Here is a 13,247-nt window from a genome sequence, read left to right as displayed (position 1 = left end):
TGGTTTATACTTATGCAGATATAACTTCTTTTACTCCTATGGCTGAAAAAGCTTAGGAACCTATCTAACTAGAATCTGTAAATTGTTACTTTTTTCATTGATTGGAAATCTGCATGGTCAAAATGGACTGTCAATGTAAATGTTAGTTGGATGTAAACGCATTCACTTCCTAGCTGTTTGCTGCCTACCACCTGGATCTTCAAAACACTCCAAGTGTAACTAAAATTATAACAAAATGGAAACAATTTCAAACTTTGCTGACCATGCTTAGGTGAAGGTTAAGGGTTGTTTTAAAAGTATGACTAACACATTTTATTATTTAAATTTAGCTTTTTGCTTTTGATGGGGAGAAAAGTTAATGTTTTTAAACTGATTTAACTATCACCATTGTTATCATTTGAATGCCCCACTAAAACTAGTTCATCATTTTTACTATGCAATTCAATTCTTTGGCTAGAGAATTAAATGATTTAAGTGGTTCCACCCTGCTCAATGAGAGTGCTGAAGCAATTGAAAAAAACACTTTCATTCGATAAGGGGTGGCAGTTGGTAGAATGCCATCTTAAAATTAGGGATATCAAGCACCTAGTAACAAAGCGAAACTAGTTTTGGAGGAACACACACATCACGATTTTATGTGTAACAATACTGATAGCAGGCACATTATCGTTGAAGATCTCTTCTGTTATGATGTAGCTGTGCACATAGAAATATAATTATTCAGCAAGAATAAATTTCAAGCTTGAATGTTTATCAATCAATTTATGAATACTATTTTGTTTGTTATGTAAGATTTCTGATAGTAATCTTGCTTAGAATGTGGTTGACATTAATTTAAAATGGTGGGGGATAGAACTATCACTTTTGTTTCATTACTTGTTTTGGATGGTAACCATTGCCTTCTTCTACATTTAAAGGGTTCTACTGGCAGTCCAGGTGGTCCTGGATCTGATGGAAAACCAGGACCCCAAGTAAGTTTTCAAACAGTATAACATCAGTTACAAAACATTTTCAGCCATAGTAAATACAAATAATCATACATGGATAACTATTGTTAATTAATAGTAGGTTTATAGAAAAAAGTAGATTGCTGTTTTATATATTAATGCATGTTCTGTTATTTTATAAAAATTGGCAGTGTTGTGGAATCATAATAACCTGGAACCATTTAATTGCCTGTTTAGAAATAATATTGCTATGTATATTTTCCATTTAAAATGTCCAATCTTCTATGTAAGGGTCCTTCTGGAGAATCTGGACGATCTGGCAACCCTGGTCCACCAGGGCCAAGAGGTTCACCTGGAGTCATGGGTTTTCCTGGTCCAAAGGGTAGTGAGGTTAGTACTTTCTAACATTTAAAGAAATACATGCATATTGTAAATTACATAAACACTAAAAACAAAAATGATATTTAACATTTGCATTGCTTTTGGCAAGTTGAATAACTAGCCAATTATTTGCTTTAGCATCCCAAGTGGCAGGATATCCTCACTAAAATTCCCAGTTTTGCCTAGCCACTATGGTGGTTACAGATTGAAATAAACTGTGCCATCTGCCCTCATGCTGTAAAGCATTGTGCACTGTGCAAGCTGTTGGTGCTATATAAATCCTGTATAATAGTAATAAATTACTGTACTGCTGGAAAACACAATTATAATGAACTATCTCTCTTTCTATGAAGAGAGAGCACAAACTACAGTGGGAAAATCTTGCAACTGAATTCTCTGAGAGATTTAAAATGTTAGTGGGTTATTGAACCCATTAGTGACCTTCTATTTTTGATCATTGGCCATTAACATATAATATGACTTCATTGTAACTCTATGTGTCTTATTTTAGGGTCAACCTGGTAAAAATGGAGAAAGGGGTGGTCCTGGATCTTCTGGACCACAGGTGAGTGTTGTGCTTTTTATATTAATTATATTTACAATGTTTTAATTCCTATAATCTAATATGCTTTTATTTGTTTATCAGGGTCTTCCTGGAAAGAGCGGTGACCAAGGATCCCAGGGTCCTCCGGGTGCAGCAGTAAGTACTGTGATCAGTGTATAGAACCAACAGGAATACACATTATCACTTTTTAGAAGTCCAATCAATATTCAAATTTAGGGAAAATTGCACACAGTCTAGAATACTACCTAATCTTTTTCAGAAAAGGTTCAAATAATATCACACACTTTGCAGTTACATTTTTGTTAAACCTTTTTTGGAATAAGAAAATACTGCACAAAAAGTGTGCAATAACTGCTTAACAAAAATATCACAAAGTTTCTTTAATGATTAATGTTTTTAAAGGGCAAGGAGGCAAAATAACGTTTGGTATATATACAAAATAAAGGTTATTTTGTAGCTTTAAATAAATTATGTTTGAAGTTTAACAGGGTTGTAATGTGCATCGGTTCTGCTGCCTAAATTTTGTACTTTGGTCTTGGTCTAAAATACTACTGTATATAGTTTAAAATATCCAAGCCAAATATCACTTACAACCCTATAAATTTCAAACTTAGTTCTTGTGACTTTCACAGAGCACGTTTTGGTTCTTAAGAGTAATTGAAATAGAGCAAAACAGTTTCACAGTAAAGTGACTAGCTTTGAAAATAAAATGAATTTATCTGTGCAGCTTTATTCACAATAATGTGCATGATGAGCTCTGTTATATTGTTACTGGGAAAGTTAAAACTGATTTATCTAGATTTAGCTAACTAGAAGGGGACATGACATGCTATCCCTGTTATAAAATGTTATTTAAGCTTTGGTATTACTAATATTATATACAAATAGGAAAAGATAAGTTCACCTTTTAACAAAAAAATAACTGCACATTTTTCTGCAGGTAAAAAAAATGTGCATTTAATATTTCTTGTTTCTGAAGCCTCTAGAGCATCTGCTGATCGCTGGTGCCATGCAAGACTCCTGCAGACCTGTCAGTGTATCTGTTTGCTCGTACCTCGTACCTCGTACTGGCAAGCAGATATTCACTAACAGGAAGAATCAATGAACTACCACAGTACTCATTGAGATCTAAAAGCAACAGCCACAAAGGCTGTCAGAACTTTTAGTTGTCCCATTCACAGAATACTGTGAATGAGTACTGTGGTTGGATGAGCGGAGCTAGCAGGGAGAGAAGATCCCCCGCTAGCTGTCAAAGCGGGAGATCGGGGGAAGCAGGGAGAGTGGGGTCCGATCCTGTCATTACATGTTACGCCCTGAATATGGGTGTAACGTAACATGTTGCGAAAGGTGAACTTATCCTTTAAGCATACAGGTGGTGAACTAACAACATTAGTGATATTGTAGTAAAAAACTAAAAATACTTGAAGATACCTAGAAGATAACAAACTAATAACTAGTTCAAAACACGAATGCCATTGGCTATTACTAATATACAATTTGTCTTTTGTAGGGACCTCCAGGTGAGCGAGGAGAAGCAGGAGGAACTGGACCACCAGGCTTCCAGGTAATAGCCAGATTTTGTTTTACCTCCCTATAAATACAATTAATTCTCCAGTCTGATGCTAACTCTGCCTTTTAAGTAATATACAGTCATGGCCGAAATTGTTGGCACCCTTGATATTTCTCCAGGAAATCATGTATTTCTCACGAAACGTATTGCATTAACACATGTTTTGCTATACACATGTTTATTCCCTTTGTGTGTATTGGGACAAAACAAAAAAAGGGAGGAAAGAAAGCAAATTCGACATAATGTCACACAAACCTCCAAAAATGGGCTGGACAAAAGTATTGGCACCCTTTCACAACTGCGGATAAATAAGAATGTTACAAGCATGTGATGCTCCTGTAAACTCACCTGGGGCAAGTAACAGGTGTGGGCAATATAGAAATCACACCTGAAAGCAGATAAAAAGGAGAGACGTTCACTTAACCTTTGCATTGTGTGTCTGTCTGTGCCACACTAAGCATGGACAACAGAAAGAGGAGACGAGAACTGTCTGAGGACCTGAGAACCAAAATTGTGGCAAAATATCAACAATCTCAAGGTTACAAGTCCATCTCCAGAGAACTAGATTTGCCTTTGTCCACAGTGCGCAACATTATCAAGAAGTTTGCAACCCATGGCACTGTAGCTAATCTCCCTGGTCGTGGACGGATGAGGAAAATTGATGAAAGATTGCAACGCAGAATAGTCCGGATGGTGGATAAGCAGCCCCAAACATGTTCCAAAGACATTCAAGCTGTCCTGCAGGCTCAGGGAGCATCAGTGTCAGCGCGAACTATCCGTCGACATTTAAATGAAATGAAACGCTATGGCAGGAGACCCAGGAGGACCCCACTGCTGACACAGAGACATAAAAAAGCAAGACTACAGTTTGCCAAAATGTACTTGAGTAAGCCAAAAGCCTTCTGGGAAAACGTCTTGTGGACAGATGAGACCAAGATAGAGCTTTTCGGTAAAGCACATCATTCTACTGTTTACCGAAAACGGAATGAGGCCTACAAAGAACAAAACACAGTACCTACGGTAAAATATGGTGGAGGTTCAATGATGTTTTGGGGTTGTTTTGCTGCCTCTGGCACTGGGTGCCTTGACTGTGTGCAAGGCATCATGAAATCTGAGGATTACCAAAGGATTTTGGGTCGCACTGTAGGGCCCAGTGTCAGAAAGCTGGGTTTGCGTCCAAGATCCTGGGTCTTCCAGCAGGACAATGACCCCAAACATACGTCAAAAAGCACTCAGAAATGGATGGCAAAGAAGCGCTGGAGAGTTCTGAAGTGGCCAGCAATGAGCCCAGATCTAAATCCCATTGAACACCTGTGGAGAGATCTTAAAATTGCTGTTGGGAAAAGGTGTCCTTCCAATAAGAGAGACCTGGAGCTGTTTGCAAAGGAAGAGTGGTCCAAAATTCCGGGTGAGAGGTGTCAGAAGCTTATTGATGGTTATAGGAAGCGACTGATTTCAGTTATGTTTTCCAAAGGGTGTGCAACCAAATATTAAGTTAAGGGTGCCAATACTTTTGTCCAGCCCATTTTTGGGGTTTTGTGTGACATTATGTCATATTTGCTTTTCTGCCTCTGTTTTATATTTGTTCCAATACATACAAAGGGAATAAACATGTGTATAGCAAAACATGTGTTAATGCAATACCTTTTTTGTGTGAAATACTTGATTTTCAGGAAAAATATCAAGGGTGCCAACAATTTCGGCCATGACTGTATATATTTTGTTAAAACACAAATGAGCGTAAAGGTCAATTATACTGTTATATCTTGGATTTATTAGCATAGTGTGTATATTACATAATATAGCTAGTATAGGCACATTTTTGCATCTAGCTACACTAGTTTGTAAAAAAATATATATATATATAAAGCACACACATAATTTTCTTTAATTAGTCAGGCCATCCAACAATTCTTGATATTTTGAATCAGACATTGGATATTAAGATGGGACTCATTTGTGCAATCACTACAATGGATATTCCAGTTCCTCTTAAAAAGCATTTTTTCTATTATATCAGAATTCAGAAAAACGTGTTCATATATGTCATTAATTTCAAACTAGGTACTAAAACTTGCATTAGGCAAAATATAGTGTGAATCCATTAAACGTGCAGAATGAAAAAAATTCATTTCAGATGGATTCAGTAAATCTCTAATTTTGTTTTGTTGCATTAATAACAAAATATGTTTCATTTTGTTTCTTTTATTCATTTTCAACCGGATTCAAATTTTTTCCAATGGATTTAGAGTTTCTGACATTAAAATATTAAACCATTCAAATTCATTGTGAAGAATAGCCAGTTGTTAAGGGACACCTGGCTGCATGCTAGGATAAAGGTCTGGTAAGGGTCTCTTACATTTTGGCGTGATGTCCCCCCCCAATCCATACCAGTTTCTTTGAGTCTGGTATGGATTTTGAGGGGAACCCCATGCCAAAATGTAAAAAAAAAACCGGCATGGAGGTCCCCTTGAAAATATTGAATCCATTTGAATTCATTGAGAATATTTGGTTGTTAAGGAGCAGGACACCCAGCTACATGCTTGGATAAGGGTCTTGTAAAGGGTCTTTTACATTTTGGCATGGTGTCCCCACCTCCAATCCATACCAGTTTCTTTGAGTCTGGTATGGATTTTAAGGGAAACCCCACAACAAATTAAAAAAAAATGGTATGGGATATTTTTGACACTTTTTTTGGTGAATGAGTAGGGGTACAATTCGCATGGCATGGGGGGTGGGATCTGGGGGCCCACTTATTAAATGGGCTTCCAGATTATGATAAGCCCCCAGCCTGCAGTCCCCCCCACAACCACAGCGCAGGGTTTTTGGGAAGAGACCCTTGTCTCCATCAACATGGGGGCAAGGTGTTTTGGGGGGAACCCCCTGCCCCAAAGCCCCTCCTTGTTGTGGACATGTGACCTAGTATAGTTCAGGAGGGGGCCTCTTGCTCATGCCCCTATCCTGACCTGTGCTCAGATAAGGGTCTGGTATGGATTTGGGGGTGGGCCCTATACCATTTTTATTTTAATTCCTTCCAACCCCCGAGGGGGTTGGAAGGAATTAAAATTTTAAGGATTTTAAATTTGGAAGGAATTTTAAGAGGAACCCCCGTGCGAGGTTCCTCTTAAAATCCATACAAGACCCAAAGGGCCTGGTAAGAAATTCAGATCATTCATTTAATTTAATTTGGATGCTTCTAACATCTAAATGAAACAAATGAAAATCATTACTTCTGTAATGTTTATTTTGGATTTGTTGAAGTTCGTTACTGTTGTATTTGGAAATTCAGATACATTCAAATTTCTGAATAACTAAAATTTTGTCCAAATTTCAATTCAGAACAAAACAAACTGCACACTTCTAGAATCTATTCCTTTAGAAAAATGTCTTTGGAATAATATGAATTATGTACTATTTTGACAGGGTCTGCCAGGAACTCCTGGACCCGCCGGAGAGAATGGAAAACCTGGTGAAGCAGTAAGTTACCCTTAAACTTCCTTATAATGTCTGATACGTGTGTACCCTATGAAACTATTTCCTTAAATGTATGTATTCATATATTTTATATATACTGAATAAACTGCTCCGTAATAAATATATACAATCTATGTTACTTGTAGGGACCTAAAGGTGAAGTTGGCGCTCCTGGAACCTCAGGTGGCAAGGTGAGTTCCAGATTCATGAATCCTAATTAACCTGTTTATAGACTGTATGCCTTTTAATTGATAGTGGGTGCCATTTTCTAAATAATATATAACATATACTTTATTCATATGAACCTGGTTATTGCCTATTTGTCTCAGTCATCACTTTATGATACATTCACAGTGGATGCTGTCATTGCATTTTAGGGATTTATTGGGGAAAACATTTATAATACAAGACTTAAGGGGTTAGGCGAGAGGGCGGGGCCTGAACATGGCGGCAGGGGAGAGCTCAATGTAGGAGCTCGTGGACGGAGCTCCATTGTCTGACCTCCCCAAGCCTCCAGGCCTATCCCCTTAGGAATGTTAGAGCCCTGCGGTGTGGGACTTACCTGGCCTGGCGGCCCCCGGTGGAGGAGGGGTTGATGCGGGCAAGCGGAGAGAGAGGAGCGGCTGGAGACTGGCAGAGAGAGAGTCCCTGGATGCTGGGAGACAAAGAGGGCCGGCGCGATCACGTGACCGGCCGCAAGGCACCACTGGGAGATCGGGAAGCCGGCCGGCCGGCGTTTTGCAGTGAGAGAGCAACGCTGAACTGTTTGCCGGTGGCCGACACATTCTCCCTCTATCCCCCTGATACCCCTTGAGCCTAAAATAAAGCGGAAGGAGAACTACTGAGACCTGGACAAGGAGTCTGAAGAGATCCTGGGGAGTTCCCCCCCCATGAATGGACCCTCAGAGGAAGTGAGCGGGAAGGCACTCACTGGAAGAGGACATAGGAGGAGGGTGAGTGATTATGAATGAACTTTGACTTGCATTTGAGGAACTATTGTGCTGACCCCTAAGAAATAGAGTGTAAGTGAAAGGGGGGACCCCTGGAGACTGTACAAAAGGTGGAAGAGGCTCGCAGAAAGAAAAAGAGAGGCTTAAGGGGAAGGAGAGGGAGAGGAGGGAAGGAAGAAGAGGAAAAAAAAAAAGAAAAAAGAAAACCAACAGGGGGACAGGGCAGAGACTTGAAAGTTTAAAGAATTATTTCCCCTCCCTACCCACGAATTTATAAAGTAGTATAAGAAGGATAAGTGTCACAGAGAAAAATGAAAAATAAAAATGTAAAAGGAAGTGGGCTTAAAGGGTCCCAGACTGGTACAATTAAAAAATACACATCCCAAGGAAACGTAACCCCAGAAAGACCCCAGAGCAGGACTGAAAAAGGAGAAGCAGATCTTAGTATGGAAAGAAGTCCTAGAGTATCATTAGGCCTTGATACTAGTAATCAGCAAATATCAGGCCATATAGAGATGGAAAAAGATCTACAAATACCTAATAAAAAAGAAATGGCAGAAATGTTTAAAGAACTGGAGAAAACAATAAAACAAGAAATGGTAAATATCCGCAGTGATCTGGGACACCTGTTGGAGAGAGTTGAGGAAACGGAGAAGAAAGTTAAAGGTCAGACCCAGGCTATCTCTGAACTTGAAAAAGAATTAACTAATATAGGGAAAGCCCAAGAAAAACTGTTATATAAGGTTGAGATACAAGAAAACAAAGACAGGAAGAGAAACATCTTGATACGTGGGTTCCCAAAAATTCAAAGGGAGAAAGTCTGCAAGAGGTGGTTTGTAAAATATTTAACACTATAACAGACAGCTCTGAAATGGAAAGGTCTAAAATAGAAGGAACCTTTAGAAAAGGAAAAATTCAGAGAAATCTGGGGAAAGAAAGGCAGAGAGATATACTGGTTAAATTCTATGAACTTCGGGATAAAGAAAAAATCTGGAAGAAGACCAAGGGAAAATCAGTAATTAAGTATGAAGGAGGAGACATACAGATATATGCGGATCTGGCTCCAGAGACTTTGTGGAGAAGGAGAACTTTGAGACCCCTATCGGAAAGGTTGAAAGAACAAAATGTGCAATATAGATGGGGGACTCCCGAATGCTTAATAGGATGGAAAAATGGGACTACAGCATACCTCAGGTTTCCAGAAGATTTGAAAAATTTCTGTGACAGTTTAAAAATCCAAAGAATGGAAATCCCTGGCTGGGAAGAAGAACAATGGGAAAATAGAACAAAGAGAAAAGAGGACTGGCAATATGTGGGGGGGGGATGTGGAGGGGAGGGGAGAGGGGGAGAGGGATGGAGGAAGAGAAATAGGGTTTTTTTCTTTTTTCTCCTTTATCTTTTTCTATCCTCACCCTACCGTCCTCGTTTTTTTTTGTGCCTGTGATAAATCTGGGTGGGACTTGGGGGGTTATGGGGAGGTTAGACAAGGGGAACGTCGTCCATGGACGGAGTCTTAGCCCAAGGATCAAATCAAAAGTGGACTTTATAATCCATAAATGATTAGTAGGCAAATGTTAGGCCTAAAAAGAGGGGGGAGGGGGGAGGGAGGGGGTTGGAAGGTTGGAAGGGTGGGAAATGGGAGAGGGGGGTTGTTTTTTCTGCAAGATAAAAGACGATATAAAAGCAAGTGAGAAGGGAGAAGGAGGAGAGGAGAAGAAGGGAGGAGAAGAGGAAATGAGAAAAGGAGAGAGAAATGAAAAATATAGATGGAGGAGAAAAGAGGAAATTTAAGGAAGATGGAAGAGATTCAGTTTATAACATATAATATAAATGGGTTGAACTGCCCTGGGAAAAGATATAGATTATTTAAAGAACTACACCATAGAGCTGCCTCAGTGATATTTCTACAGGAGACACATCTTGAGATAAAATCAAATGTTAGGCTGAGGTCTAGAAATCACCCAACATGGTACTATGCAGATTCCCCGGTTAAAAGAGCAAAAGGGGTAGCAATAGGTTTGGCAAAGAATATTAGGTTTGAGTTGGAAGATAGAAAAACAGATCCAGATGGGAGATTTTTGTTTTTAAAGGGCAAGTTACAGGAGATTGAGTGTACACTGGCCAATATCTACTGTCCTAATAAAAAACCGGCGGAGTATGTGAAAAAAGTGTTGAGGAAGTTGATGGACTTTAAAAAAGGACGTCTGATCCTGGCAGGGGATTTTAACCTTTGTATGGACCCACAAAGGGACGCCACCTCCCATATAAAGACAGAAGGAAGTAGGGCCCTGAAATTATTGAAAAAAGAATTACACATAAGTCAATTGGTAGATGCCTGGAGAATTACACATATGCAAGATAGAGATTATACTTTCTTCTCAAATATGCATAAGAGATATTCAAGATTAGATCATATATTAATAGAACATCAATTAATTGACCATCTGATCCAGGTAGAAATAGAGACAATATCTTTATCAGATCACGCCCCAGTTATTATGAAAATGGAATGGGGGAGGAGGAAAATCGGAGGGCTGGGATGGAAATTGAATGAGACACTCTTAGTGGAAAAGGAAATAGCTCAGAAAATAGGGGAGGAGATCGAATGCTTTTTTAAGGAGAATGAGACAGGGGAGGTGTCAACGGCCACAGTGTGGGAGTCTCATAAAGCTTATATAAGAGGAATATTAATGGCGATTGGGGCAAGAAAGAAAAAAGAAAGAAGGGAGAAAATGAATGAGCTCTTAGAAGAAATAGGTAAATTAGAACAAATACATAAGAATAGAATAACAAAAGAAATAGAGCTGAAGTTAAAAAAAAAGAAAGAAGAATTGAAAGAAATGATAGAAGAGGAGAGGAGAAAAGTATATAATAGAGTTTTGAGTGAGAGATATAGATGGGGAGAAAGACCTGGAAAGTATCTGATGAGAGCCCTGAGGAAAAAGAAAAATAGAAATTATATAGAAAAAATAAAAGATGCTAAAGGAAACCTGATGCATTCAAATAAAGATATCATCAAAGCCTTCATAGAATATTACAGGAAACTGTACAATATAAGCCCCCTGGAAGGTTCAGAAACTATAGACAGTGAGAAGAACCAAAAAAGAAAGAAATATTTGGAAACGGCTGGGTTACTAAAATTAAGCGAGGATCAACTAAACTCCCTAGATGCAGATATCTCACAGGACGAAATAAAATTAGCATCGAAGGGGACAGTGTCGGGGAAAAGTCCAGGACCAGATGGATATACAGTGAGATATTATAAAAAATTTAGTGAAATTTTAGTACCAAAACTTAAAAATTACATGAATGCACTAGGTGGAGGGATGGAAGTAAGAAGAGAATCATTACAAGCCCAAGTCGTGCTCATTCAAAAAGAGGGAAAAGATCCCTCTCAGTGTTCGAGCTATAGACCTATTTCACTATTGAACACAGACACTAAGTTGTATGCAAAGGTCCTATCAAATAGATTGAAAGAGCTAATGCCTGAATGGATACATGAGGATCAGGTGGGCTTTGTTCCAGGGAGGGAGGGTAAAGACAATGGGGTACGATCACTGATGCTAATCCAAAAGAGTAAAAAGGGAAAAGAACCGGCGGTGTTACTCTCTATAGATGCTGAAAAAGCATTTAACAGAGTGAACTGGAGATTCATGATGGATACTCTGGAAGCCTTGGGAATTGGGCCTAGGATGAGAGAGTGGATAGGAAAGCTGTACAGATACCCCTCTGTGGTTATTGGGGTAAATGGTGAGAGGTCAGAACCCATTGAGATGTCAAACGGAACAAGACAGGGATGCCCATTGTCCCCATTGTTGTATGTTATATCATTAGAACCACTATTGTCAACAATAAGGCTGAATAGAGATGTAAAGGGAATCCTGATAGGAGATACAGAACATAAAGTTGCTGCTTTCGCAGACAACTTGCTGTTCTACGTAGGAAATTCCAGGATAACACTTTCAAATTTAATGAAGTCATTAAAGGAGTATGGAGAACTATCAAATTTAAAGATAAATCCAACAAAAACAGAGATTCTAAATATAAACATCTTAAAAAATGAAAAAGAAAAGATACAAAAGGAATTTCCCTTTAAATGGAAAGATAGGGATATAAAATATCTAGGAGTAAAACTTAAAGCCTCACACAAACATCTATATAAATGAAACTATATTTCATTGATTAATGAGATTAGAGACGAGTTAAAAAGATTGGAGGGAGGAACCCCGACATGGATGGGCCATATTAATCTGGTAAAAATGGTAATAGTACCAAAAATTATATATAGATACCAAATGATCCCAATTAAACTCCCAGAGATCTTTTTTAAAATAATTAAGAAACTGATAACAAAATACATATGGAGGAATAAAAAACCAAGACTGTCATATGAACTGTTAAGTAGGAGGAAAGAAAGAGGTGGTTTAGGGCTCCCAGACTTTAAAAGATATTACAAAGCGGTAATATTGGCAAGAACCATAGATTGGATATTTAATTATAAAAAAAAGCTGGGTGAGAATAGAGAATGAACTCAGTGGAATAGACTTGGGAAGAATGATATGGGTGCCAACACAGTATAGGGGTTTAAATGATAATGTAAATACATACACTTTGAATGTTTTAAAGATTTGGGATAATCTACACAGAAGTATGAAATGGACTTTTAATTCCACACTGATTCCACTAAAAAACGCAGAGTTTTTTCCCCCAGGCAGAGAAGAAATAGGAGGGAGGTGGTTTAAAAAAGACAAGGTGCAATTAGGAGATATTTTGGTGGGAGATGAAATAGGATCATTTGGCGAATTGAAAAAAAAAGTGGGAGAGATCTTCACTAAACTAGATGAATGGCGGTATTTCCAATTGAGGTGTTTTGTTGGAAGTTTGCCAAGACCTATAAGGACAAGAGACAATTGGAACTTGTTCGAAAAGGTATTGGGAACACAAGGTGATGGGAAACACGGGATTGCTAGAGTTTATGAAATACTCACTGAATTAGACACAAACACAAAGCCAACATATATAACAAAATGGGAAATGGATATGGGAGTTGTGATAGATGAGGAAAAGCAGAGGAGAATGTATAGATTAACTCACGAGAACGTTTCTTTGAGAGAAGTAGAGATGAACTATAAGTGTTTGACAAGATGGCACATTTCACCAAAAGTAGAAAATAAGATGTGTGGAGAGAGTTCACCGTTGTGTTGGAGGGGATGTGGAGAAATAGGCACAATATACCATATATGGTGGGGATGCCCAAAAATCCAGATATTCTGGAAAACAATAATCCACTTAATAAGAAAATTGACAGAAATAGACATAGATCTAGACCCAGAAGTATGTATTTTGCATAACATGGATAT

General features: G+C 38.5%; 1 protein-coding gene across 2 annotated transcripts in view; it reads left to right on the top strand.

Moving 5' to 3' along the window:
• Positions 1 to 13,247, top strand: part of COL3A1 (collagen type III alpha 1 chain) — a 126,984-nt gene that overhangs the window by 91,719 nt on the left and 22,018 nt on the right. For both annotated transcript variants that reach the window (XM_089670019.1, XM_089670012.1), the window contains exons 23-29: positions 918 to 971; positions 1,239 to 1,337; positions 1,840 to 1,893; positions 1,975 to 2,028; positions 3,404 to 3,457; positions 6,887 to 6,940; positions 7,084 to 7,128. In XM_089670019.1, coding sequence (XP_089526145.1) covers positions 918 to 971; positions 1,239 to 1,337; positions 1,840 to 1,893; positions 1,975 to 2,028; positions 3,404 to 3,457; positions 6,887 to 6,940; positions 7,084 to 7,128 — 414 coding nt within the window. The remainder of the gene's footprint in view (positions 1 to 917; positions 972 to 1,238; positions 1,338 to 1,839; positions 1,894 to 1,974; positions 2,029 to 3,403; positions 3,458 to 6,886; positions 6,941 to 7,083; positions 7,129 to 13,247) is intronic.

The sequence above is a fragment of the Staurois parvus genome, unplaced genomic scaffold (assembly GCF_062004578.1).
Source record: "Staurois parvus isolate SC_StPar_1 unplaced genomic scaffold, SC_StPar_1.0 ptg000011l, whole genome shotgun sequence".
NCBI lineage: Eukaryota > Metazoa > Chordata > Amphibia > Anura > Ranidae > Staurois > Staurois parvus.
This window is presented reverse-complemented; position numbering and strand designations above follow the sequence as displayed.